The 25,703-nt window shown below is 45.3% G+C and overlaps 7 protein-coding genes across 12 annotated transcripts; 2 read left to right on the top strand and 5 right to left on the bottom strand.

Annotated features, from left to right (window-relative positions):
* Positions 1 to 240: 240 nt before the first annotated feature.
* LOC117584717 (calcium uptake protein 1 homolog, mitochondrial) lies at positions 241 to 3,478 on the top strand. Of its 4 annotated transcripts, none has more exons than XM_034273764.1 (9): positions 241 to 622; positions 689 to 878; positions 1,356 to 1,518; positions 1,657 to 1,694; positions 1,757 to 1,871; positions 1,928 to 2,088; positions 2,290 to 2,298; positions 2,549 to 3,008; positions 3,072 to 3,478. In XM_034273764.1, exons 1-9 carry the CDS (start codon positions 324 to 326, stop codon positions 3,224 to 3,226), a joined length of 1,590 nt encoding a protein of 529 aa, XP_034129655.1. In that variant the 5' UTR covers positions 241 to 323; the 3' UTR covers positions 3,227 to 3,478. The 4 variants fall into 4 exon arrangements, with proteins under 4 accessions (XP_034129655.1, XP_034129656.1, XP_034129658.1 ...); XM_034273765.1 differs by lacking the exon at positions 1,356 to 1,518 and adding an exon at positions 1,052 to 1,211 and having other exon boundaries at positions 243 to 622; XM_034273767.1 differs by lacking the exons at positions 1,356 to 1,518; positions 2,290 to 2,298 and adding an exon at positions 1,052 to 1,211 and having other exon boundaries at positions 244 to 622.
* Positions 3,218 to 6,536, bottom strand: LOC117584716 (zinc finger protein 865). The gene is made up of 3 exons (XM_034273762.1): positions 5,853 to 6,536; positions 4,948 to 5,740; positions 3,218 to 4,876 (listed from the first exon to the last, which is right to left on the bottom strand). Exons 2-3 carry the CDS (start codon positions 5,735 to 5,737, stop codon positions 3,873 to 3,875), a joined length of 1,794 nt encoding a protein of 597 aa, XP_034129653.1. The 5' UTR covers positions 5,738 to 5,740; positions 5,853 to 6,536; the 3' UTR covers positions 3,218 to 3,872.
* Positions 6,537 to 8,998: 2,462 nt separating this feature from the next.
* Positions 8,999 to 11,552, bottom strand: LOC117584718 (flocculation protein FLO11). Of its 3 annotated transcripts, none has more exons than XM_034273768.1 (3): positions 11,422 to 11,552; positions 9,948 to 10,857; positions 8,999 to 9,881 (listed from the first exon to the last, which is right to left on the bottom strand). In XM_034273768.1, exons 2-3 carry the CDS (start codon positions 10,829 to 10,831, stop codon positions 9,200 to 9,202), a joined length of 1,566 nt encoding a protein of 521 aa, XP_034129659.1. In that variant the 5' UTR covers positions 10,832 to 10,857; positions 11,422 to 11,552; the 3' UTR covers positions 8,999 to 9,199. The 3 variants fall into 3 exon arrangements, with proteins under 3 accessions (XP_034129659.1, XP_034129661.1, XP_034129660.1); XM_034273770.1 differs by having other exon boundaries at positions 8,999 to 9,878; XM_034273769.1 differs by lacking the exon at positions 11,422 to 11,552 and adding an exon at positions 11,054 to 11,353.
* Positions 11,553 to 11,815: 263 nt separating this feature from the next.
* On the bottom strand, positions 11,816 to 21,466 carry LOC117584723 (ubiquitin-conjugating enzyme E2Q-like protein CG4502). The gene is made up of 5 exons (XM_034273776.1): positions 21,083 to 21,466; positions 13,152 to 13,713; positions 12,946 to 13,066; positions 12,538 to 12,887; positions 11,816 to 12,457 (listed from the first exon to the last, which is right to left on the bottom strand). Exons 2-5 carry the CDS (start codon positions 13,496 to 13,498, stop codon positions 12,373 to 12,375), a joined length of 903 nt encoding a protein of 300 aa, XP_034129667.1. The 5' UTR covers positions 13,499 to 13,713; positions 21,083 to 21,466; the 3' UTR covers positions 11,816 to 12,372.
* Positions 21,467 to 21,691: 225 nt separating this feature from the next.
* LOC117584720 (tRNA (cytosine-5-)-methyltransferase) lies at positions 21,692 to 22,904 on the bottom strand. Its single transcript, XM_034273773.1, has 2 exons — positions 22,776 to 22,904; positions 21,692 to 22,724 (listed from the first exon to the last, which is right to left on the bottom strand). The coding sequence occupies exons 1-2, from the start codon at positions 22,834 to 22,836 to the stop codon at positions 21,736 to 21,738; spliced, it is 1,050 nt and encodes a 349-aa protein (XP_034129664.1). The 5' UTR covers positions 22,837 to 22,904; the 3' UTR covers positions 21,692 to 21,735.
* A 19-nt stretch (positions 22,905 to 22,923) lies between these two features.
* Positions 22,924 to 24,266, top strand: LOC117584719 (probable ribosome production factor 1). The gene has a single exon (XM_034273771.1). It carries the CDS (start codon positions 22,994 to 22,996, stop codon positions 24,182 to 24,184), a length of 1,191 nt encoding a protein of 396 aa, XP_034129662.1. The 5' UTR covers positions 22,924 to 22,993; the 3' UTR covers positions 24,185 to 24,266.
* A 22-nt stretch (positions 24,267 to 24,288) lies between these two features.
* Positions 24,289 to 25,683, bottom strand: LOC117584721 (peroxisomal biogenesis factor 19). Its single transcript, XM_034273774.1, has 5 exons — positions 25,537 to 25,683; positions 25,331 to 25,442; positions 24,952 to 25,255; positions 24,728 to 24,891; positions 24,289 to 24,668 (listed from the first exon to the last, which is right to left on the bottom strand). Exons 1-5 carry the CDS (start codon positions 25,583 to 25,585, stop codon positions 24,428 to 24,430), a joined length of 870 nt encoding a protein of 289 aa, XP_034129665.1. The 5' UTR covers positions 25,586 to 25,683; the 3' UTR covers positions 24,289 to 24,427.
* Between the last annotated feature and the right edge of the window lie 20 nt (positions 25,684 to 25,703).

Here is a 25,703-nt window from a genome sequence, read left to right as displayed (position 1 = left end):
AAGTTATATATGTACATATTTGTATATGCATAAAAGGCATATGAAAAGGTTTAAAACATGGCAGTAAATAGGATAAAACTATTGTTTTAGCGCGGAGACTCCTAACTATCTAGTAATATCGAATAGAACATCAAAGTCGAGGAAAATAGTTTAAGATTTACGGTATATGTAGAGTATATTTTGAAAATGCAAGGGTATATTGCGGTATACTTCCGAGGGTCTGTCGGTATATTTTATCGATAATTCCGCGGTCACACAAATGCGCATATTAGAATCGACAATTTGTTAAAAAGCGAAAAAAACAACCATAAAAGGATAACAAAATGTCTGTGCTGCGTTTTCTGGTGACTCGCCAGGCCCTGGCAGCACTATCCAGGCCAGCGTCCATAAATCTTCTACAGAATCGGGCACAAATCGCACTCGCCTCCACTCTGGCGAGCAGCAGCAGGACAAACAGCTGTCTGAAGGCAGCCACAACAATTGCCGATGGAAATCCGTGCCAAATGCAAATTAGAGGCCACAAACGCTTTGGCCACCAGCAAGAGAAAACCCCACAAGTGACCAAATACTTTCATGGACTACTCCTGGGTCTGTTTGTCATTTCCGTGCTGGATTGGGGCAAGTAAGTTAACCCAACAACAAAAACTACTACGTACCGAAGTGTGGCTAAAATGGAATCTATTTTTAGAGTGAAACGTTTGCTGATGCCCAAAGTGGATGCAGATTCTGGACAGCGTCCCTCTTCGGCAGCCGGCGTGAATGGAGAGGAGACCTCGGACTCTGAGAGCGACGACAGCGAAGAGCATGAATCCAGCGGCGGCCTGCATCTCCATGAGGGCAAGAAATTCCGTGAAAAAGTTGGTTTCCGCGAGCGCAAGGTACAATCCAGCTGATGGGAATCTTTTTCCCCCTCTCTCTCTCTCTCTCTTATCATTTATATTAAATTTTGTTGCTTTACGAATATCTTTTTGTTTTTCCTTTTATGTTGTCCCCCATCTATGTGCATTTTGCTTTCAAATTCCACATCACACACACTCGAACACCCATGAAGATTATTGAGTATGAGAATCGCATACGTCAGTTCTCCACGCCCGATAAGATCTTTCGGTACTTTGCCACAGTGCGCCTGCAGGACGCCACACAGACGATTGTGTGCATGACACCCGAGGACTTTCTGCGCTCCATCTATCCGGGCATCAAGCAGCCAGATGGTAAATGTTTCACACCCCTACCCTCTCCCCACTCCTTCACTAACATCAGTTTGTAGTTGCCTTTTGGGTTATTTCTTTGTTGCTTTTACCTGTCTACTACTGCTCGAACGATTCCCTAAGCTAAGTTAATGTCCTTTGCCTTAGATCATTGAGTATGAGAATCGCATACGTCAGTTTTCCACGCCGGACAAAGTATTTCGCTACTTTGCCACCATCCAAGTGCCCGTGGCCGATGATCGTCATGAGGTGTATATGACACCGACCGATTTCTTGACCAGCATGACGCCCGGCATGAAGCAACCCGATGGTATGTGCTTGATAACAAAACAAAGAATCAAACTCACAGATATCAGCAGCAGCATTGGCAGCAGAATTTCTACTAATACCTCAGATGTTTTCATTATGAATTTTCTCTACTAAATCGGTTTTGTTTTTCCATTTTTAGGTCTGGGTCTGGATCAATATCGTCGCTATGATCCCAAGGCAAGTGTTTAAATATTTAACAGACATTTTAAAGCCAAAAGTAAACTCTGTTTCCCTTGCAGTCGGTGGGCGAACAGCTGAATCTTCACTTGGAGAAGAACAGCATATTCTATAAGCTTGGCTCCTATGGCCTCATCACCTTCTCCGACTACATTTTCCTGCTGACAGTGCTCTCGAGTAATATAATTTAGGAAATATTTGTACACCTATTAATTTACTTGTTTCTTTGACAGTTTCTCGTCGTCACTTTGAGATTGCCTTTCGCATGTTCGATCTGAACGGTGATGGTGATGTTGATTGTGAGGAATTCGAGATGGTGGCCACTTTGGTGAGGTCGCAGACGAGCATGGGCACGCGACATCGTGACCATGCCAATACGGGCAACACCTTTAAGGTAAACAACAATCGCTTGGAGTGATTGGATTAGTTTGAAGGAGCTAAAAGAGAGTTCCTAATGTGTTGTACTAAACGGAATCCTTTTTGTATATTTTTTGTATATTCTCTCTGTCTTTTGGCTTTGATCCTATATTGAGCGCGTGTCTAACTGTGTACATATCAAATCTTAACTTCCCCTCTGTTTTTGACGTACTTACAGTCCTTGAAGGTACTTTTGTGTGATAATGCTTACTTCACTTCTTTTGCCCTTTCAAAATGTGTACATACCTTACCCTAACAACGATCCACATTCGCACCAAACTAAATCACCCAACCACACCCACACACATTATTTGCCTCTCCGCTCGATACTTAACTTACGCACCAGCTCACATGCACCACAAATTAATCTTCTTGATGTTTTTCTCCTCTCTTTTATTGAATATACATTAAAAAGTTCTTTAAAATCCTCTCCTTAGGGGGTGAATTCCGCTCTGATCACGTACTTCTTTGGCCCCAATATGGATGAGAAGTTGACGATTGAAAAGTTCTTGGATTTCCAAGAGCAGCTGCAGCGTGAGATCCTCTCACTGGAGTTCGAGCGAAAGGAACCCAATGACGATGGCAACATCACTGAAGCTGATTTCGCTGAACTCCTTTTGGCCTACGCCGGTTATCCCTTGAAGAAGAAACAAAAGAAGTTGAAGCGTGTGAAGCGTCGCTTCCGTGATCATGGCACGGGCATTTCCAAGCAGGATTATCTGGATTTCTTTCACTTCCTGAACAACATCAATGATGTGGACACTGCTTTGACTTTCTATTTCATTGCTGGTGCCTCCATTGATCAGCAAACGCTGCAGCATGTGGCCAAGACAGTGGCTCTGGTCAATCTGTCCGATCATGTGGTGGATGTGGTCTTTACCATCTTCGATGAGAACAGTAAGCATAATCTTTGACTATATTATGGAATGCCTCTTTTAAACTCTTTTAAACCCACTTTAGATGACAATCAGCTGAGCAACAAGGAATTTATTTCGGTGATGAAGAATCGCGTGCAACGCGGCCTGGAGAAGCCCAAGGATACGGGCTTCCTTAAAATGATGCGTTCGGTGTTCAAGTGTGCCAAGGAGACCAAACCCGTGCTTCTGGACATATAGTAAAGGGCTTGAAAGAGTCCTCTGTGGATTCTTCTACTACTTGTGCCCCAATCTTAGTCATTTCCCCTACGCTTATTGTTCTCTGCCTTATTTATTTTATTTGTTTTTTTAGTTAATCTCTACTTAAATCGATTTTAGCTTTATCCTTGTCCTTGGGTGTTCTTTGACAATGATGATTATTCTCTTGTAAAATTCACCAACTCTTGTGCGCTTAATACGTTTACTTTTTAATAAAAAAAAATACATATATCATATACAAATAATTAAAATTAAAAGTTAGGAACCCTCTTTATGGGTTTTATCGCTCAGTTCATAGATATTTCTTATCATAATTAGAAGTACTAAATGAGAATTAATGCATATAAATCTTGGACGATTGTTAAAATATGGAACTTAATATTGAACCTTTCGGTAACTAAAATCAAGCAAAAACAAATTTTATTATAATTTAACATAAAATTTGAATGTTTCATTCGTTGCAAAAGTTTATGTAGGAAATACTGCCTTACAGGATAGGAATGCCTTGATTTGAGGCAGGATTTGTAATCCTGCACGTTCTCCTCACAGTGAAAGTTAGTAAAAATAATTCAAAATATATATAATAAATTAATGATTCAATCATCTTATAAGAAAAATCGTTCTGGCATCACAGTGTGGCCACATTCCCATGCTCCTCAATGTCCACATCGTCCACACTCATGCCGTAGAGCTCCATGTCGTGCTGCTTGAGATGTGCCGTGTACGCATCCAGTTCGGTGAATCTCTGCTGGCACTCGCAGCACTCCAGCCAATCCTCCACAGAGCTGTCGCCATCATCGCTCTCATAGGTGGACTTTTGCTCGCCGCTGCTTTCCTCCTCCTGGTGCGAGGCCTTGTGGGATGTGTAGTCCAGGTAGTCCTGGAACTTCAAGGGACAGCGCAGACACTTGTACCAGCGATCCCGTACATGGGTGACCATGTGCTTCTTCAGCGTGGAGCACTCTCGGAATGGCTTGCGGCACTTGGTGCAGCTGAACGGCTTCTCGCCCGTGTGGATCATGTAGTGGCGCTTGAGGTTGTGGCGCGTTCCAAATGGTCGGTGGCACAGTGGGCAGGGATAGGAGCGGCGACTCCTAGTGGGTCTCGCCGGGTGTGCTGTGGCTGTTCCGTCATTGCTCAGGGACGAGGATGAGTTGGCGCTGCTGCAGCTGAGTGGCAGAGGTGGACGTGCTGCTGGCTGTATTGGCGGTGGTGCAACGACCTCTGGGGCAGGAGGTGTTGGCTGTGTGATGATTGGTACTAGGGTCACAGTCAAAGAGGGTGGCAGCGAGGGCTTTGTCAGTGGTGGTGCTGTGGCATCCTCTAGATCCTGCTGTGTCTCCTCCTGCTCCTGCTCCTGCTCTTGCTGCTCCTCCTCCTCCTCTTCATCTTCCTCCATCTCCACCACAGGATCATCTTCTGCTTGCTCTGTTCCATCAGTTTCCGGCTTCACCATGAGATTCTTGCTCTCGCAGTCCGCACAACGCGTCGAATCCTGATCTGATGGCGGCCCCAAATGACAGATCATGCAGATGAACTGCGGATCATGGGCGTGCCTCCTGCGATGCTTCTTCAGATCACTAAACTCTCGGAAGCGACGCTCGCACAGATCACAAGGAAAGGGACGTTCGCCTGAAAAAGGAATTGGGGAAAATATAAGTAAATGGCAGCCTGTTTGGTGTACCTCCTCTCTCCCCTCTCACCCGTGTGTATCATCATGTGGCGCCGCAGATTATAGTTGGACTGCACCTTCTTTCCGCAGGCGTCGCACTCAAAAACATGCCGTCCCCGTCGGTTCACATAGGGACGACGTTTGCTCGATCTTCTGTGTTTCCTCTGCTTGGTTGGCCGCTGCTCCTTCTCTTCCTCATCCTCTGATTGCAGGACAATCACTTGTGCCGGCTCCTGTTCCTCCAATTCACAGCTGACGGCAGCCAATGGGAGTGTTTCCTCATCACTTGGGTGATCTGGCTCCTCTTCCGGCTCCTCCTCGCTGTCGCTTAGCTCGATCTCCGCCACAATGCGTTGCTCCACTCTGGGTATCAATTGAATATCGGGCGATGTGCGTTTCAGTGGCCATATTCCTGCCAAACTTCTGGCTGCACTGATGATCAAGCCTGAAGGTGGCTGCTCCTTCTGCTTCACCCCATCTTCATCCAGTACTATGATTTCCAGTCGATCCTTCTCTCTTTCCAGACGACGCTGCCTTTCCAGCTCCGCCTTCTGCTGCTGTCGCTCCTGCTCTTGCTGCTGCTGCTGCTGGCCAATTCTCAAAAGCAGCGCTTTAATCTTCACATCATCGATGGACACAAAGTTCTCCTCCGGCTCGTGGTACTCGTATCGAATGGCGTCCTGTGGCAGCATCTCGCAACTGGCATCGCAGCACGAGGAGGCACTGCAGCAGGAGAGGGGGCATTCAGTGCAGCATTCAATGCAGGACGCAGCAGCTGCTGCTCCAGATGAGCACGTTGATTTACTCAAAGCCAGCTCCATCGCCTGCAAAAGAAGTAAAAGAGGGATAGAAATAGTGACACACCAATTAACAGTTAATTAAAACACATGTGTGTATATATGTATATGCATCCCCCTCACTCTTGCTTATCCTTACCCGCAGAGGATCAGCATGAACAAAAGCTCAGCGCAGAAACAATTTCCAACTTTCTGTTTTTTGTTATTGTTGTGCTGCAGACTTTGCGAAAAATACTATTGGCGCTCGCTCCCGAGTTGCCCGTCTGTGCTGCTGGTGCCGTCTGCCTCTGACGCCGTGCGAGTGAAGAAGAAACTGGATTCGCGGCTTCGGTGCTCGGGCTCAGCAACCTCTCGACAAAACGCCACAAAAGTCGAGTTTCAGCAGTCGACGCTGGCAGCGACGCGACGCGACGCGACGCCAACGTGCCCTGCCCCCCTCTGTTGTCGTCCGGTACGTCTGCCTGGTCTTTGCTGGCTGTGAATCAGCGAAGCGCGAGAGCACGAGAGAAGGCAACTGCGCTGCAGGCTTTTTTCCAATACACGAGCGCAGCGTTGGCGTTGGCGTTGGCGTTGGACCTCCTCACCCTCTCTACTCCGCCGGCTCCTCCTCTCCTATCGCCGCCCTATCCACTGTGTTTGCGTGCGTTGGTTGCTAACTTGATTTTTCTTTAGGGGGCACTGCATGCCATGGCTGCCTGGCTGCTGCCTGGCCTGCCACACACACACAAAACGAAAAACAAAGAAAATGCGCACAGGGCGGACCGAAAGCGTGCCCCAAAGCAGCAACAACACTGAAACTGCAACTCTAACAGCCGTAGCAGAGCAGCAGCAGCAAACAAACTCACGATTTTCAAGATTGCTCTGAGAGTGGAGCCGAAGCCAGAGTGGCAGAGGGGGCTAGTGGTCGAGAGACAGGAGAGTCAAAGCCAGCGCACCCATCGACGGCAATCTTATTGACGTCCGAGCACCGTGCGCAATAATTTTGTTCTCTTCTCTTTATTTATTGTTGTTTTTTCTTCTCCATCTCCTCCTTTGTGCTTCCCTGTGCCTGTTGCTGTCTTTCTCCCTCCCACTATGAGCCCACTATCCTCCATAAGTGTTGAATAACATCGCCGAGAACGAACCCTATTTCGATGGAAGCTTCCACGTGGCTTTGGAATGGCGTGAGTTACATCGGAGGGAGCAGAGCTTGAATTGAATGGCGTGTGAAATGCTCATTTGTATGCCTCTAGCGTGGCGGCCCATTACCCATTACACACAGAGTTCTGGCCCGGATCTAGAGATCTCCTCCTCAATGCTTGGCTAGGCTTTCGATCCGGGAACGGGGGCATTGGAAATGGGAATGAGAATTGGATTGGATTGGCGATCGTGACTACAAGTACGAGCAACACCGCGCACACTTATTTATTTTTGCCTTTTCAGCTCTTGCTATAAAACTTGTTTATATCGTATCCCCACCGTCGAACACACACCATCCAGATCCACATCCACATCCACACACGCTGCAAACGCCCACTCGGTCCGGGCTGGGCCTGGGGGATTGCCACCGACAGTCATGAACATCCGTGTCGGCATTGCATTGCGTGTGCTTGTGTGACTGTGTGTGTCTGTGTGTGTGTGTGTGTGTTCGTGTGTTGCGGCTGCATATGTGTGTGTGTTTGGAGAGCAATGCTCGGCACGATAGTGCCCCCCAGGTGTTCGAACTTTTTCGCAATGTGTATCTGTATCTGTATCTGTATGTGTATCTGTATGTGGGAATGGATATATGAGCTGCTCGTTCACAGTGCTTGGCAGTCATCACGATATCACGATAATTGCTGCCAATCTGTTTTCGAAATTCCTTCACTTTCAATGTTCATTGGCATGGCATAGTCATTTATTATGTTTGCTTGTTGCACTGACAATGTAGCCTTACCTCAGAATCCTTTGAGGTCGGCGACATGTAAGAAATGAAATTGTTCTGGATATAGTGGGAGTTAACATTCCCAGGATGAGTGATTTCATAGTAAATAGTGTTAAAATTTAGCGCAATTTTGGTATGCAATTTAAACACATTTAAGTAGGTATTTCCATATGCTATTGATAAGCGTCCTACCAATATGTCTCCATAATTTCTTTATCGTAGAAACCTGGATACTTTTCCGATCTCCAAATTCATCGTATGTTTTGCAAAGTAGTACAAGCATTCTCAAAATATTCTAAAAATACAAACTGAATACTAGTGTTTACATTGAAATTATGTTTATTCCGATTATTGTTTGTACATAATTCCTATTATTTGCTTAAAAGAAAAAAACAGCTTTTGGTCTGTTTGAATAGAATACGATTAGCTTTTTTTATCAACCCAATATGAACTGAAACATATTAATGGAAAGCAACTGATTTCACTTATACAACAGGATATTGATTAAATATAACCATAGCTTAACTATTTGATTAGAGTTTGAGTTTAAGGAATTTAAATCTGAATTTAAAAACAGTCAAATACTTGTTTTCCTCTAATCTGAATGCTTGATTAAATGATTCTCGGGGCCCAACTTACTGTGTTCCTATTGATATGGCTGGCAAACAAATTCTACACTTAGTTAGAAATATGCAATATATATGTATGTTTCAATAAGTTCCACCTCCCATCTCTGTTTCATCATTCCACTGGATTAGATCATCGTAAATCAACCGAAAGATACATTTAAAAGATTCGTTTCCAAAACTGAGGTCACTTTTTGTGTGTCAGAAATGTATGTATGTAGCGATGGATAATATCTAGCAATCCCAAAAATATATCTGCAATTTGTTCAGCCAAAACAATCAATAAATATAAGCATACATCAAATACTATTCAAAAATGTTTAATAGGCATTTCCTTGCATCTGTGTATCCTTTCTAGATATAACATTTCCTGAAGCTACGTAAATTCGCTTACGATAATTACAAACCGAAACGTAAAACTAGAATTCTATATGCGTATCCATCAGTTTATAGCGGGAGACCCTCACATATATATGGATCTATACTATAATGTTCGATTACATAGCGGGAACATATTTGGCAAAATTGGGTTCTTGTTGGCTAACATCTAAGGGGGCGACTACTAACTAACACAACTAAATCGTCCATAATTGTATGGAATATATTACTAATGTACAAAAAAAAGAAAATTGAAAACAATTGGACAGTGATAGGGGAAAAACATATCATAACATATAGAAGAGAGAGGTTTAAGTTAATAACTCCTTTGCTCTATTGCCTAAACCTTAGGCTAAACATATTAAAACAAATGTTTGCTCTAAAGGAGAATGTGGTGGGGTATTTGATTGCTTGATGATATGCTTCTAATCGAAGGCGAAACAACTTAACTATGTACAACAAAACTATTAACTAATGTGGGATCAATGCAGGCTCGAGGGCATCTTGGTAAGTGCTTTATCTTAGATATCAATTAATTATCTTAATGTACAGTTTGGGGACAATCCGCAAAACGATTGCTTAAAGCTTTTGCTGCACATCTTTGCCGGCGGCTGCACCACCACCGCCGCCACCCTCATGATGGTTAACAATGTACTTCTTGGCCCCCGAGAGACCCTGCTTGTTGATGTAGAAGCTCTTTTGGGCCAGCGGCGAGTTGCCATCGTCCACCACCAGACGATTGAGAAAGGTGGCCGCCGTCTTGGCACCGCTGTCGCATGACGAGGACTCTATGCTGATGGTGGAACAGCCGCCGATCGATGAAGTTTCGCTCTTGGCATCGTCCATCAGGGTGGCATCGTCGGCCAGATCGTTGACCAGCACTTGGGTGCTCGACGACGCCGTGGAGAGTATGGAGGAGGTGCGACTGCGGCAAGAGTTGAGCTCACTCTCCGGTATGGAGATTCCCTCATCGATGCTCTGGCTCTGACTGCTGCCAGACAGGGCCAGACACATGGGCTCCAATGAGGAGCCAGCATCCATGCCCGTTCCACTGCTGCCACCAGCTCCGGGTGAGGCGGAACTGGGCGAGGGACAGCCGGAGCTGCTGCTGTTGTTGTTCTGGCCACCAGCTCCGACGGCATTGTTTGTGCACAGCTTGGAGATGAACAGCTTGGGGGTGATGCGTCCATCGTAGGTGCCCGAGTCGGGGCTGGGACACACAGAGGATGGGGATTGGCACACCGGCGACGAGCCGCGACTACTGTACGGGACGAGAGAGATATAATCAATGAAAGATCCGCAACTGGAAGGCGGTATTTGTGCTTACCTTTCTGTAAACATCTTCTTCATGGGCGACGGCGAGTAGACACTCCAGTTGCTGCCACCGGGATTGTCGTCCAGCTCGAACTTGCGCTTCACCGGTCCCAGCTGGGAGGGACGCATGGCGATGGGCGACATGGAGCGCCTGGTGGCAAAGGTACGCCGCGTGGGTGACGGCGAGTAGGGCAGACGCATGCCCGCCCGATTGCTGGTGGGACTGGGACTGGAGCAGCTGGTGCTGCCCGTCGGTGGCAGTGTGACCTGCAGCGGATTGGAGAGCTCTTCGGACTTGCACGACCAGTTCTCGGCCACCAGAGTGAGGTCTTCCCAGCTCTGGGAGATCTGTATTTCGCGGTGCACTTCCCGCTCGTGGTTCACCTCGCGGCTGTTCAGGTCGGCGCACTCCTCCTGTCGCAGCTGGGAGACGCGCGGCGTCAGGCACAGTGCGGCCCCGTTTGCCGCCCCGTTGGCGGTGGACATCGGACTGTAGCTGGCCGAGTAGCGGCGGGCACGTGGTGCAAAGATGTTGAACACCGGCGCTGGCGACACTTCGCGGGAATTTGGCTGCGATCGGATGTGCATGCTCTTGCCAAAATAATCGATGGTTGAGTTGCATTTGGAGGCGTAGTGCTCCTGCTGCTGGTGCTGCGGTGGGTTCTTCTTTGGCGTCTGCTCGTGCTCCTTGGCCGCGGCGGCAGCAGCTGCGGCTGCGCGTGTGGTCATCGGTGCGTGTGGCGAGGGTCGCCCGGAGGGTGTGCGGATTATTGGCACACTGAGGCAGCGTTTTAGGGTCTTCGAGCTGCTGGGCGGCGGCGGATCAAGGGTGTCCATGGCCACGGGCATTGCCGTTTTGGCCTGCTCCTCGCTGCTGGCTTTCGTCTCCGTTTCCATTCCGTTGCACTCTTCGAAATCCAAGTCTAAAAATATAATAGAGAGGCAAAAATGTTTTATTTTCGGCTTGTGGGTATTTCTGGTGCCAGCGGCCTGGGGCGAGGGTTTCGTTTGGGTTTCGTTGACGATCGCTCGACTATTTTCCTCTTCGTCTCTTCTTGTTCGTTTCGTTTTTTTTTTTTTGGTTTTTTTTTGTAATTTTCTCTATATTTTTGCACACACATTGTTCTCGCTGGCTCCACTTTGGTCACAGCTGATGCGAGAGGCCCCCCTCGTTCTGCGGACAATATCCAACAATATTCACCAATTTAATTTATATTTCAGTTTCGGTCTGGCAGGATTTTTGAGTGGCCGCTGCCTGCAGCCCTCTGCCGGCGTCGCTGCCGTCGTTGGCGACTTCAGCTGCCTGCCAATTTTTTCTACCACAAAATGCGTGCCCAGCGAGGCACTTTTTTGCTTCGTTTTTTTGCGCCTTATTCGTTGCGTGCGCTGGCAAATGTGGCCAAAATTAGTTTGTCCAGAGTGTGGGGCACACTTTGGTCTAAACTCTTGTGATCCCACACTGTGTCTAAAGGGTTTATTTTACTTACAAAATTGTGTCCTGTGATTATAATTTTTAGCTACCCGTTTAGTTTTTTTCTAGTGTTGTATAGCGCCAGTGCTGCATGGAGTGGGCACACGTTCAAGCTGAATGGCATTTGAGGCTTGGTAACAAATATCTGTCAAAAATCGTTGAATTGTTATGAGAATCTATTTGACAGCAAATGGTAATGCTGTCAAATATGATTTTCTATTTTATGGAAACAATTTATAATGGGTAAGCAATCGCTTTTGGCTTTTACACGCTGCGGCAGCGAGCTCGGTATTTCTTTGCTTAATATATTTGTGTTCATGCAGCTCTGGGTTTTGTTGTTGCCCAGCACTGAGCGCGCGCGCATTTGAAATACACTCGCTGCTGCCGCCCGACCCAAAAAGAAAACTTTGTATAGACACATCTTTTATTAATTTATTACGCGAAAACTAAAATACAAAATGTCGTAAAGGAAAACAATCGTGTTTAAAAGCTTCAATTTTAGTTTTGGTTTTTTGCTTTTGTTGTATGTTTGTTTTACTATGGACTATGGGATTGGCATTTGTTTTAGTTAACAAAAATCACATGAAATTATAACAGTCGATCTCCATAATTCAGACTAATTGAATGTGTAAATCATAGTACATGAAATTCAAGAAATTTAACATAATATTTAACACTAAAATGGTACCTAAAAATCGTATTCTTTTTTGTTGAAAAATTGTTCTACAAGCTAAAATTACATTTTTAAGCTAATGTTTTGTTTGCTTTATGCGTTTGTCTAGATCTCATTTATCTTCTTTATGGATGGTTTACAATTGAGTTCGTTTAATTACTTGACAGATTTTGAATGTTCTTCAATGGCGAAAAGTTTTCAATGAGATTTTTTGTTGTGTGTTTGTTGCATGTAATTTATAAATGTTGAGTTGGCAAACGCAAGGGCATCTGAGCGAATGTTCCGATGTGGTCCTTAACCATCGGACAAACTGGGCGTGACCCAGCCGTACTTCTCGTGTGTCTTCACCAGCGAGCGGAACGACTCCTCTGCCTGACGGCTACACGAGAAAAAAAGAGAGAAATCAATCGATTTTAGTTTTGAATGATTTTTATGAACAACTCCCCAGTGCCGACTCACCGACTAAACTCCTTTGTACATTTTGGTCTACGCATAATACGACCCTGACCCTTGACCACGCTGGCAGAGAACTGCATGATGACGGCCTCCACGGTGTAGGCACTGGCCCAGCCACGTGGCGTGAGTAGCTCCATGCAAATGGCACCGCCCTCCATCACATAACCCTTCTCGATGCGCGGCTCCACCACACGCATAAAGGGCGGCGCGAATGGGAAGTTGTCGGGAAAGCTCAAGTGCAGCAGGATGTTGGAAACATTCAGCTCCATCATGTCACGGGCCAGCGGCGAATCCGGATCAATCACATGCAGTCGTACATGCCACTCAAAGAGGCTATCATTGACTAGTTCCACCTGCAACAAAAGGAGACAAAAAGTTAGCTAACATCTATTTAAAGCAGCAAGCATTTACCGTGAACACAGCATCGGGCTTCAGTTGCAGCCGCTCCATTTCATGGTATTCCTTCATGAGGCGACGCGATCGAATGCTCTGATCGGCGGCCACCGGCTGACGCCCGGCCGTCGGCGTCACTCTGGAATCGCAAGAACAGTTGGGTTTCATTTTAGACATAGTTCGAAATTAGTTTTATCAACAATTTGTTTAAATATTTGACTGACTTATGATCCTGTCGTCGACGTTTGCCTGGCGATTCGCACAAAGCCTGCTCGCCTGCCATTCGCACTACTGGATTTTTGTTGGAGTTTGTTGTTCCAGCTGCAGCTGCTCCGCCTGCTCCGCCGGCTGGTCCAGTTCCTGAGCCTCCCGCAGCTGTTGAGGTGGCTGCCTCGTTGTTGTTATTATTATTGTTGTTGTTAATATTGCTGCCGGTGGCGGCTCCATCAACTTTATCATTGTTGTTTATGTTATTGTTATTATTATTATTATTGTTGTTGTTGTTGTTGCTGGATTTATGGAAGATTTTGCGAAATGCAGTGACAACTCTCTCCTTGGAACGCGATGACATTTTAGCAATGTTTTTCTTGTTTGTTGTTTTTTGGTCTCCCCCCTGTTCGTGGTTTTTGCCTGGTTCTTGTTGAGCGGTGGATTTTGTTTCCCAGTTAACAATTATCGTGTGCGTGTATGTGTGGGCGTCGTTTTCTCAGTCTTTTTTAAACATTTGTCTTTGTGGGTTGTGCAATGATTGTTATTATTTTATGGTGGTTTGGCGTTGAGTTAATGCTGAAAAGTAGAGACAAAAAATGTAGACTTTAGAGCGGTGGTTGTATGAAATTGTTGTAACAGAGGGCAGGAGAATGAGGTTGGTAGCTTGTGGAAGGTAAGTGGATTCTATATGAATTTATGGTTCTATTCCATGCTACAAAAAGGTTTGAAACTTCAGCTTCTTAGCAAAATTCCTGGAACTGACGAAAAACTCTTTTAAAAAGTTTCTTAAGTTCATTTTGAATGTTCATTTCATGTGCCCTCTCCCTGTCTGTGCTTTTAGCTCCTTATTCTATCATAAATACCAAAAAATCAAGGATGTTTTATGGTCTCAGACTCCCTCCTATCGGTTTTCAACTTTTGGTTTAAAGTGTATGGGTGCACAAAAATTAGCATATCTTAAGAGTATATTGTCAAGGGTGCCATTACTTGGAATTTGATGCCCTAGAAGCAAATTTTCATATATTAGTGGTCTGCTATCTGCGTCGCCTAGAACCGCATTTTGTGACCTTGAAATAGACGCATTTTCCCAACCACAAAATATAGCCCGGCCAGCAGATACTTTTGGATGTCTAGAGCAGCACAAAACACATCCTTGGAAAGCATTTTGAAGCAACAAAATATGTTAAATACCAAGCTCCAAGCGCCAACAAAACAACTCGTAAAGAAACTCTGAGGCAAAGGGACGACGACGACGACATTAAAAAACTTATTACGTCGCAGCCAGGCAGCCAAACCCGAGGAGCGGCAACTGGAAGAAGAGTAGGGCGGATCTTCGGATGAGAATGAGGATGAGGAGGAACTGTGCTGTGCAAGAGCCAAAACCCTCGAGGCGCGGCACACACACACCCCAACAGTTTTATGGGCAAAGTTTACACAGCCTCTGGAGAGGCTGCTGCTTGCTGCTGCCTGCTGTGTGCCAAAGATACCGAAATGGAGACACCTACGTCCACACCCAAGCCCCAGACCCTTTTAGAGGTGTTTTCGAGGTGTTTGACCATGGTCTCTCCGCCAAATTGTTTGTCTTGCGCATAATTAGCTCTAGTCTCATGTCCCCCACTGCCCACTGCACTGGGATTGCTTGGGTTGGACTTTGGCCAAGCGCATTGCTGCGGGTGTGACTGAGGTACTGTGCATTATACTTCTTATTGTTATAAATAATAGCAGATAATTGTGAGCCAAAAATAACAGCTACATGAGTCCAAAGGAAAGGAGTTGGTGTGCCAAAGATGGATGAGTTTTAGATATAGTTTTGCCCAGAGCTTGCCTTTGTTCTCTGCTCATTTTGTATTCCCAACCACAGGAATTGAGAAACATTCCCCATTAAGCTACAGATTTTTGCGCCTTTGGCTCGGTTCTTGCCGCATCTTTTATTCATATCACATCGCAAATAGTAGACACATAGTTCGCTCCCTCTGTGGCAGCTTGTTAGGCTTCACAAATTATGAATGATTGATTGATTAATAGACCCTGGAAGATGTGTTCATTTGACCCCAACCCAACCTCATTAAGAGTTCATTAAAGTTCGAGCTGATACCCCATTCGTTTCGTTTCTTTCTTTCTCTTAGTTATGGTACACTTCCGTGCAACTAAAAGTATTTTTAGACAAACTTTTTTGCACTTTTGCTTTCAGCACTGGGGAAAAACTGGACTGCAGCGATCCGAAACAAAGGCGCCGCCAGACGAAAGGCGAAAGCCAGACCAAAACAAGTTACAGCAGAAAATCAGACAACAAGAGAGACCGGGAGAGAGAGAGAGAGAGAAAAGTTGTCTGCTTGGCTCTCCAATTGAACGAAATAAATGTCAAGAATGGTTGACATATTTCTCCATCCACCCACAGGGTAGGCGGAGCTGTTGACGGGCCCTTGAAATACGAGTATTTATATAGATTGGGCGACAAATTGACTGCGAGGGTTGCAAATTACAGTACAAACACACACCAAATACGAGATATATCCATACATACATATCTTATCTGGCGCCAGTAAAATCAATATAGTCCCCACAATTCCATTCCCGCACTGACCTATCCCGGACACAGCACAGATACTCAGATACGTGTTTAATAATAGCCTTTGGCTTGGGTTCGCCAGCGTTGAATCGATGTTATTTGCAGATCCAAATATAGATATCTATATATATATACATACATATGTACATATGTATGTATGTATTTAGCTGCTGGCTCCCTCTCGCTCTCTCTCTGCCCAGTGTCGTGAAGTCAGGTGGCGGGCAGCGGCAGTTTTTATTGCCTGTGGGAGCGTGGGTTAAATGAGTTTTTAATTGAATTTTCCATTGCACCATCCATACTCGGAATGGTCTTCCATTTCAAGTCGATGCTTTATCTTGCCACGCGTTAAGTGTGAAATATTTACAGTCTATTGGTGGAGCCCTACCACCATTTGGCTGGCACGTTTTTATCGTTAAACAGCTCCCTGGTTGGTGCCTCGGGGAAGAAGAAAAAAATTGACAATTAAAGAGGGAAACTGTCTCAATTTAGTGTTATGTTCGATACAGTTACGACGTTGGGTGGTTAAGCATTTCCTTTTTGTTACTTTCATTCGCAGAAGCTCGTTTGGCTTCAACTAAATACGTTTGGTCGTAGTACAACACAATACAAATAAACGGTATTTTCAGGTACAAGTTGTAACATGTTCTTATTTGTCTTATCTTAATTCTTAATTTATTATTTTAATCGAATTTCCACTATTTTTACCCATTTTAATTTGCTTCACAGCATTGCCTTATTGCCAGTGAGAAGCGTGGGAAATTTCACAGAGGTAAACAATTAATGCAACAAAATAAAAGAGCTGAATTTATTCGGTTAATGCACACAATCCATAATTGCGAGTATACAGCCATATCCGAGAGTTTTCTCCGAGTCCCCATCCCCGCACTGTTTGTGTTCATGTCCGTTCGTGTTCAAACGATTCGAGACGTGTTTATTGTTGTTCTCCATGGCATGCAAATTTTCCCCCCTCGTTGGCTGCATGCAAATTTCCACATATAAACACGAAAGTAAAAAAGGGAAAAAGGCATATACGGGTATACGGTATATCATTTGGAAAAAGGCAAGACAAGAAAACAAAACTGAATGTAAAACTTTTCCAGTTTTTGCGCTACTAAAATCTTAACAACTCTCGTTTCTTATGCGTTTTATTGATTTTCGACACTGCTGAGTGACTTTTTAATTGCATTCTCCGCGATTGCGTGAAATATTCAACAGTGAGGAACTTTCCTCATTAATCAACTCTGCTTCTGCTGCTGGTTCTGGAGTGCTGCTGCAGAAATGCGGAAATATTTGTCAAGCGGGTCCGTGGGATGCTGACTAATGGCCCCCCCCTCCCCACAGCAACAGTTCTTTGTTCTGCTGGCTATTGCGTTGTGCCTCTGCTCCCACACACTCTCCTGCTCGCTTGGCTCTCACGCCAGCTGCTGCCACGAGCTGGTCATCCCCACACCAACAAACTTCTCACACTCACCCTGACGCACCTTCATCTCTTGAATACCCTTTGCTGAGGGTATGATGATTCTGGCTTGCATCTTCGCACATGTAACTTTCATAAGAACAATTTCTCTTAAAGTGTATCAATAGTTTCGACTACCCTTCCCTTCCATTTAATTTCTCCCTCCTTATGCACTTGTTGAGAGGAGGGAGGTGTAGCTCTGCCCCTTCCTGGCATTGTTCTACTTGCGCTCCTCTTCGTTTTCGTCGTGTTGTCCGAGTGAGTGAGGGTCAGCCATCGCTTGTTGCAGCTCTCTGTTAATTTATTTATAAACAATTGCGCCTGCCAGGCCGCCGTCACTCGGACTCTCGGATGCATGCAAATTGAATCAAGCATGGATTGCATTCTGTTTGCCCCTCTTTGGAGAGCTTTTAAATATGCATTCAGTGGTAATCAAGGCCAGGCAGGTTTCCTTTATTTCCTGGCTGGGGCCCACCGCTAACCAAATCGGATTGCTTTGTCATTCACCCTCTCCCGCCAGTGAGTGTGTGTGTTCGGCTGTGATGCGATGCAGTGTCGTGTCTGAATGAGTCTGCGGTGCGGATTCCCTGGTTCATTGACTTTTCGTTGGAATTCCAGATAAACTAAACTGACTAACGGACTGTGACTGATTGGTGCCTTAACCCCATTACAGCCGCCAGGGTAAAGAAACTAACAATAGATGGGTCCTCCCCCCTTTCTTTTCTTTCTCCTTTGACCTTGATATGTCTCTGTTTTCTCAGAGCTTATCTTTTTGAAGTGAGTGGCGCCAGAACGGTGGAATAACGGAGGAAGAAAGTAAACGAAAAAAATCCAACAGTAAATCCACACACACATGCACACTCCTACTCCTTTTGCATTCGCGCTCGTTTGCCAATGTACGTTTCTTATGTACATATGTATGTATGTATTTATTAAGACTCTCTCAAGCATTAGCAGGCACGTAGAACGCGTCTAGGAAATGGGAATATATGTGCTGGCGAAGGAGAGGATTATAAGGATGGAGCGAAAAGGGAGACAAAGACTTGCAGATACCCTCTACGCACTCTCTACTTCATTAGCTTCCATAACAAAATTTTGCTTTTGCTGGGAACAAACTCGAACTTCCAACTGTGCATACAGCATTCCCGTACCCCAAGGGGTATTAGGATGCAAAGCCTTCGTCCCAGTGCTTCAGAATCCTCCTCACCTTACCCTCTTCCAGTGCTGGCGCGTGTCTTGTTCAAACGGAAGCCATTTACAAAATTGCTTTCAACAAGCAACAAAAAAAACAACAACAAAATTCCAATGAGCAAGAAGTGGACTTTGACATGGAGCGTCATTTTAGCGCTTCAGTTGATGACGTTAGTGGTTCGATTGTGGCTGCGTAACCTACGTCCCGCAACGGGTTTTTTCCTCACTCTCTCTGGCTTGTGTTTGTGTGTATTTGAAACTGTCAATTTCGCTCTGGTCGGGTGTCAACGTTAAGTACTTTGGATATGGCGTATATTACTGACACACGATAAGCATTTCGCTGGCGGTTCCAAGCATGTGATTAAATTTCGCTCGACACTCACTAACCACTTGAAAGTATGCTATGGCATTTAATGCATACATATATTAAATGGTGTAGAAATGGTTCCATTTAATTAGAGTGTCTACAAGGATTATTAGTATTCCTTTCCTCCAAGGATTGGCTTAACCTTTGCTCGATATTTTTCACACCTCTTCTAAGAGATTAACAATGCTGACGTCAATGGTCTGAGCCAGACAGGAGACTACGGGCAGGGCACAGACAGACAGAAGCACTCGTACTCGTATCGTCACCTGCCATATTGTTTATGCTGACTCAAATTGTTTATCGCATGCCACACACAAAAACACCCACTCCCCAGGCTCATGTAAAATGCATAAATTCCAGCGATACCATGACCTGAACTCACTCTCTCGCTCTCTATAATTGTTGGTGACCCTTTGCTCGGCTATTTATAGAGAGAGTAGCACAACACACAAGGGAATTCATGAGCCCGGGGCTGACTTTCATGGCTATGCATAATCAATTTATGTATCGTACATGGGTTAAATCTATAAATTAAGTCAGCCGTAAAAATAAAATGCCTACTATGCCATAAAAGCACAAACACACATGAGTACTGCATATAGACAAGGATATAGTAAGCTCCACTGATCAAGCGCGATTTAAATGCACAACATGTCCAAGGCATAGATGAAGGAATAGAGAAAGGAAGAAAGGAAAGAAAGAGGATGCAAAGTGCTGTGTCCCATTGTGTTTAGTCAGCGGGAAAGGAAGAACGATAGACTAGGCAGGGACGTATTATCTAGCTGCGAGGTTTACAGCCTGCCTTTCTCTTGGGTGCTCCTCTCATACGTGCTTCTGGCCTTCATTCATGAATGGCAAACAATAAGGCATAGCCCTCTGCGCTCTTTCGACTTCTCAGCCTAGTCTGGGTGTATGTGTTTTGTGTGTGTGTGTGGGGGCGTGAAAATGTCAGCAGTAAATAAAATTTGAGCATTCGCCGTTTGCTGGAGCTTCCATTCATTCATTGGCTTGGGATTTATTCCGCTTTTGCTGGAATTCCTTCGCTTCCCACTATTTACTGCTATTTTCTGCTAGTGCTAGTTGCAGACAATAAAATCCAAATATGCAGCGAGTTAGCATAAATCGATATACAATTGAAATTTTTCAGCGAAGCTAATCTTTGGAGTTCCTTCTTACTAAGAACTTTGCCAGTCAGTCTAGCTTTTTCCAGTTTGAATTCTCTGTATTCCCAACATCATTTATTTGTTTACTATTTTTTTGGTCAATAAATCACATTTTAGTCCCATTTTTCACAGTAATTCTAGCCTCTTGTTATCATTTGGAATTGTTTCGTTGAATTGTTTTTGCAAAAGTAAAAACCGATATGACTGAAAAATACGTGTCTCATTATTTAACGCTTGCAAATAATATAAATGTGCAACACTTTGAAGGGAATATAATGTATGTACAAACAAGTTATGGTCATATCTCTTACATTCATAACTTGTAAATTGTGTAAGCCACAGGTTATGCGAACTCTAAATACCCTCATAAGCACTACTTACAAAATAGTTGAATTTAATCTTAAAAATAACCTTCTAGCGATAAGAAAGCTTTGAATGAGGCTAAGGCTTCACATTGCATTGTTCTTATCTTTCAGCATTTGTTTATTTGCCTTAGACTGATGAGTCCTAACAGACATAGCAGGAAAACAGTTTCCTTGGAACTGTCAGCATGACCATGACTGTGTCCCTGGGTCGGACACAAGCCACAAAAACAAAAAAGAGTCAAGTTCAATGAAAAGCTGACATTGAAACGATGGAGACAGCATCCACGGGCCAAAGTCCATCCCTTTCGCTCTTCATCCATTTTGCATGTAGCTTTTCGAAATCTTGTCAATGTCAGAAAACGAAGAGTGCAATGGATAGGACAAGCACAAATACATTGACAGCAGCACCCACAACACACACACACTCAGACATTGAGTATCTAATTGGCACTAGCAAGGCATGGACATATTAAGTAGGAAGGTAAGGCCCCAAAATCTGTTTGCCAGAATTAACTCAAATTTATAAAAATCAAACTATGTTTACACAAAGAGCAGAACGGCCCAAACCTTCTGTTTGGTATACCTTGGGTCTAGATTGGCAGCGAGAGAAGGAGACATATCGAATAACAGCAAATTTCTGTTTGTCAGTGAGGGGGCGACAGTGGTGAGAGTGGAGGAGGTCAAACGCTTTTAATTGGCAAATTGTTGACAAATGCTGCATGCCGTTACATCAAGAGAAGGGTGCAACGCGGGCGCCAAACAAAGCGATGGAGAGTAGAGAAAATGAAAGGCAAAATAGCAGAAATTACAGAAAATATAACTCCCGTTACTTACCAAAAGCTTAATGCACTTCTCTCCTTCGTTCCAGCGTCTTATCAATGTTGCACTCTCACACATACACACACATGTGTACAGTCGTGAACAAACAAAAAACCGAAAATTTTATTCTTCTTTTGCGTATGTGCAAAAATCAATCAAATGCAATTCTGTTTTCCCTGCCCGTTGCCCGTTGCAGTAGTTTGCGTTTGTTTACTGCGTTCTATATTAATTACGAGAATATTATTGCGCCACGCCACTACCGGAGTGTACAGAGAAGTTTGCTGCAAGCGCCGCCCGCCGTCCGATTGTGTATTTGGTTGTTCCTGGTGTTCCTTTTGTGAGCCGCACTTTTTGTCTTCTTTTTGTTTTTGCAAGTTTCTTTTCTCGACATGCGCGGTTTTTTTTTGTGGAACGGCGGTGTAAGCAGTGTGACCGCGGACTTATCGATAAAATGTACTGCACGACCATCAAAAATATACCAAAGTATACCTTATCATGTTAAAAATATACCATATATATATACTGAGGAAATAAACATCAACATAATTTGAACAAATCTTTTTGTAAATTTGTATGCCCATTTTCCTTTGATTCATTTAAATATCTCAATCTTTGGCATAGAGTTTTCGACCCATGCGACAACTATTAGAAAATATTCTTTTTTTGTTCTACTGTTCTGTTGCGGTCAACAGTTTAATCAATTCACCAACAACTTTAACATTAATGCTGTTGCCGAGCAGCCGGTACATTTGTCGATTTGTCGTTTCAGGTGCATTGCCAAAGTCTTCGGGAAAACTCATCAGGCGTGCCACTTCCCGAGGCGTGAAGTAGCGCAGGTATAATTGTCGTAGGAGCTCCGAACGCTGCAGCCGCACATCCTCAGGACTGCTGGTAACCGGATTGTTATTGTCAATTTCTTTCACTAATTCAAATATACGATGGGACTGCTCCGCAGGGAGCGGTGTAAAGACCGAGCCCGTGCCCTCGGTGTAGTGCGTATATCCTTTGGTGAAGCACATGGATCTATTCTGTGTGGGATGTATTATGTCCATGACCATCACACGCTTGGCTAGAACATCGTCAGGCACACTAAAGTCACAGGGCACGTTGTCCTGAATGATGTCGGAGATTTTGACTGTTACAGGCTGATCGGCGGCTGCTTTTCTGTCGGGCATTTCCTCCCAGATCTTGCCTCCAGCAAAGGCAAAGTCTGCGGTCTTGCGAGCAATGCAGTAGTAGCGATGGCGAGTGTTTGGCACATTAAATTGTGTGGGCGTCAGTATAAACTCCCGCCAAAAGAATCCAGCCGTCTCCAACGCTTCAACGAAGTGATTTCTGGCCTGAGAGCATTCGAATCCCTTGACATTTTCCATCAGCACATACTGTAGGGTTTCGCATTGCGGAATGAGGGTGCACAAATGGGTGAGTGCATCCGAGCGCTTGTCCTCCGTGTCTCTTTGCAGGCCCTGGCGGGTGTGCGGCTGACAGGGCGGGGACATGAGCAGCATGTTGGCCCCCAACTTTCTGACCTCCTTCTCGCTGAGACTTTGAATATTCCTTGTCTTCACATCTGTGCCTGGGAAGTTGGACGAATACACCGCATTGGCCACTGTGTTGACATCCATGGCGGCCACAATTGTTCCCTCCAACCCAGCATCTGCACTGAGAGTGTCAATATGGTTTTGATGCTTGCGTCGTCTCTACTCACAGTTAAAGGCATAATGCATGCCCCCAATGCCGCTGAACAGTTCCAAAACACGGAATCCCATTATATTTAAATATTTTGATGTTGTTTATATTCGGCACGTTGTGGTCGGAGCCCTTTACAACACTGGTCTCAGCCGCAGTTTGTGAATGGTTTTTTTCAAGAAGAAGAACAACATCAACACGTGCCGCTTGCATTTTATTTTAGTTGAACATTTTAAAATGATTAAAATAAAGAGAAAAATGCCAGTGCCACCTCCAGTAGACGAGGACTCGGACAGTGATTCGAGCTTTGCTGAGGAGGAGACCCTGGACGCAGAACTAAACGAAGAGGTAGACAGCTCCGACGAAGAACCGAGCACCAGCAAGCGCAAACAAAAGCCAAAGGAGGAAGATGAAGATGCTGGCGACGACGAGGACGTTGCCATCAAAGATGAAGATGAGGATGACGACGATGACGACGAGGATGATGAGGAAGATGACGATGAAGATGATAAGAAAGCGCGGATTCCTGTCTTCAATCCACTCAGCTTGATGCGAAACAAGGAACAGCGCTTGGCTCTCTATCGCAAAATGAAGAAGGAGAAACACAAGAAGAAGATGCAGGAGAGACGCGCCCGTCGCAAGGCTGGTGTGCCGGCCAATCCGGGTCACACAATCGAAAGTCTACGTGAGAAGGATCAGACAGAGGTCGCGAACCTAAACGACTCGGACAACGAGGAGCTGCAAAAAGAGTTGGAAATCGATGACTTCAGCACGTACTTTGAGCGAGTCTACGAACCGAAAGTTCTCATCACGTTCGCCGACAATCCAGTGACCAAGACGCGCAAGTTTGGCCTGGAACTGTCTCGCATATTCCCCAATGCCCTGGTCAAGATCAGGAACAAGGCTTCAGTGAAGAAGATCTGCAAAAGCGCCGAACGAGAGGAATTCACAGATGTGGTCATCATCAATGAGGACAGAAGGAAGCCCAATGGCTTGTTGGTCATTCACTTGCCCAACGGCCCCACGGCGCACTTTAAGCTGTCGAACGTCAAGCTGACATCGGACATTAAGAGGAGTCACAAGGAGATAACCAAGCACAGGCCCGAGGTGATTCTGACCAACTTCACAACGCGCCTGGGCCTCACCGTCGGCCGCATGCTCGGCGCACTCTTCCACCACGATCCCGAGTTCAAGGGCCGACGGGCGGCAACGTTTCACAATCAACGCGATTACATATTCTTCCGGCACCATCGCTACGAGTTCTCCAAGGAGGGAAAGCGGGTTAAGCTACGCGAATTGGGGCCCAGATTCACGCTGAAGCTGCGCTCACTGCAGGAGGGAACATTCGACAGCAAGACTGGGGACTATGCCTGGATAATCAGCAACAAGCGGCACGCCATGGAGTCGCGTCGTCGTTTCTTCCTCTAAGTGTATTTCGATTCTTTGTATTTAGCGTAGAGAAAAAAAAAAAAAAAAACGAAAATTTCTCAGCTCAAGGGCGAGATAGCCACCAAATTGACAAATTGTTGTTGTTGTTGTCCAGAAGAAATACAGAAAATAATAAAAATACAAAGTTCTTAGCCTACAAATGTGCAACACTCAACAGTTAACCGAATTGGCACACTAAGGGGGAAAGTGTTCCAAAAAAGAAAGACCACCTCACGGCACCACCTACATGGTGGGACACTGGGGATTGGCGCCACCGCCCATGGCAGCTGTGGGATCGGTAAACGGCAGATCACCGCCCGTCTCGGCCAGTATCTCAGCTGGTGGCTGTCCATAGTCTTGAAGTTTACGCATATCGTCCAGCACCACGCGGAACTTTTCGCGCTTGACAGCGGCCGAATCCTCGGGCTTTTCCGATTGCAAATGGCCCTCGATGACCTTGTAGAGTTCCATTTGCTTTTGGTATCTATGGAATGGAAAGCGAATTAGATTTATTTGCTACAATTAAATGAATGCCTAGCAAACCTCTCCTTGTCCTCAGCCGACAGCTTGTCATCGTTCTCTTCGAGGTACTTGGGATACTTCTCGAGCAGCTCCTTAATGCTGGGCAGCAGAATCTCAGCCGAAAGCAGGCTCTGCATCATGCCTTCCATGAAGGGCAGGAACATGTTGCCATCAGGTGCGCCACTCTATAGACGCCAATTATAATTGATTACAAGTGATTCAGTAGCGATCCAACGGCAGCTTACACCATCCAGGTTCAGGGAACCAAACATGCTGGCAATATCATTCTCTGATGCAGGTGCTGCCAGATTATCCCCGCCCTCCTGCAGACCCTTCAGGGCTTGCGAAATGCTGTCTGAATACTTGGAGACATCTTCATCGGTGGCCGAGTTCTCGCCACTCAGTGTCAATGCGGCCGCCTCGGCCATTTTCTTGAAGCCAGACATGATCTGGTCTGGGTCCTGTGGCATCGGTGGTATATCCCCACTGGGCGTATCCGGACCACCGAACAAGGTGTTCATGCGGTCGGCCAACACCTTGGCCTGCTCGCTGCAATTCAAGAATACAAAGTTCAATATCGGCTGACATCGCGCACACAAATTGTTGTTGACTCCCGTGACTCACATGAAAAATGCATCAGGGTCTTCGGAACCCTCGGCAACCTCGGTGCCTGCCGCATCGGTAGCCTTGGGCTTCTCCTTCTTGTTGCCACTTTTGTCGAAATCCTGCAGAGCACCTGCCGATAGAAAATATCAAGATTTCATTTTGGTATTGAGCGTTATATAATTTGGTCAAAACTCATTGCGGCTGCAAAGGGGCCAGCCACTCACTGTCCAGCAGGTCGTTTAATTCATCTCCGTTTTGCTTTTCCTCAGACATTGTGTAATTTTTTCTTTTATTTCTAATTAATTCTGAGGGGGAGTGGGAGGTATAAAATAATTGACTGACGAAGTGTGACCGATTTGTTGAGACTATATACCACCTGACCCTCAGAAAA

The sequence above is a fragment of the Drosophila guanche genome, unplaced genomic scaffold (genome assembly GCF_900245975.1).
Source record: "Drosophila guanche unplaced genomic scaffold, DGUA_6, whole genome shotgun sequence".
NCBI classification, from domain to species: Eukaryota; Metazoa; Arthropoda; class Insecta; order Diptera; family Drosophilidae; genus Drosophila; species Drosophila guanche.
This window is presented reverse-complemented; position numbering and strand designations above follow the sequence as displayed.

Coding starts and splice junctions, on each gene's coding strand:
- LOC117584717 (XM_034273764.1), top strand. CDS start 324: ATGTCTGTGCTGCGTTTTCTGGTGACTCGCCAGGCCCTGGCAGCACTA. Junction 879..1,355: donor TTGGTTTCCGCGAGCGCAAG/GTACAATCCAGC, acceptor CCTTTGCCTTAG/ATCATTGAGTATGAGAATCG. Junction 1,872..1,927: donor CCTGCTGACAGTGCTCTCGA/GTAATATAATTT, acceptor TTTCTTTGACAG/TTTCTCGTCGTCACTTTGAG.
- LOC117584716 (XM_034273762.1), bottom strand. CDS start 5,737: ATGGAGCTGGCTTTGAGTAAATCAACGTGCTCATCTGGAGCAGCAGCT. Junction 4,877..4,947: donor CCACATGATGATACACACGG/GTGAGAGGGGAG, acceptor TTCCTTTTTCAG/GCGAACGTCCCTTTCCTTGT.
- LOC117584718 (XM_034273768.1), bottom strand. CDS start 10,831: ATGGAAACGGAGACGAAAGCCAGCAGCGAGGAGCAGGCCAAAACGGCA. Junction 9,882..9,947: donor AAGAAGATGTTTACAGAAAG/GTAAGCACAAAT, acceptor CGTCCCGTACAG/TAGTCGCGGCTCGTCGCCGG.
- LOC117584723 (XM_034273776.1), bottom strand. CDS start 13,498: ATGTCATCGCGTTCCAAGGAGAGAGTTGTCACTGCATTTCGCAAAATC. Junction 12,888..12,945: donor AGCCCGATGCTGTGTTCACG/GTAAATGCTTGC, acceptor CTTTTGTTGCAG/GTGGAACTAGTCAATGATAG. Junction 12,458..12,537: donor TGTACAAAGGAGTTTAGTCG/GTGAGTCGGCAC, acceptor TTTCTCGTGTAG/CCGTCAGGCAGAGGAGTCGT.
- LOC117584720 (XM_034273773.1), bottom strand. CDS start 22,836: ATGGGATTCCGTGTTTTGGAACTGTTCAGCGGCATTGGGGGCATGCAT. Junction 22,725..22,775: donor CATGCATTATGCCTTTAACT/GTGAGTAGAGAC, acceptor CTCTCAGTGCAG/ATGCTGGGTTGGAGGGAACA.
- LOC117584719 (XM_034273771.1), top strand. CDS start 22,994: ATGATTAAAATAAAGAGAAAAATGCCAGTGCCACCTCCAGTAGACGAG.
- LOC117584721 (XM_034273774.1), bottom strand. CDS start 25,585: ATGTCTGAGGAAAAGCAAAACGGAGATGAATTAAACGACCTGCTGGAC. Junction 25,443..25,536: donor ATTAAACGACCTGCTGGACA/GTGAGTGGCTGG, acceptor TTCTATCGGCAG/GTGCTCTGCAGGATTTCGAC. Junction 25,256..25,330: donor GACCCTGATGCATTTTTCAT/GTGAGTCACGGG, acceptor CTTGAATTGCAG/CGAGCAGGCCAAGGTGTTGG.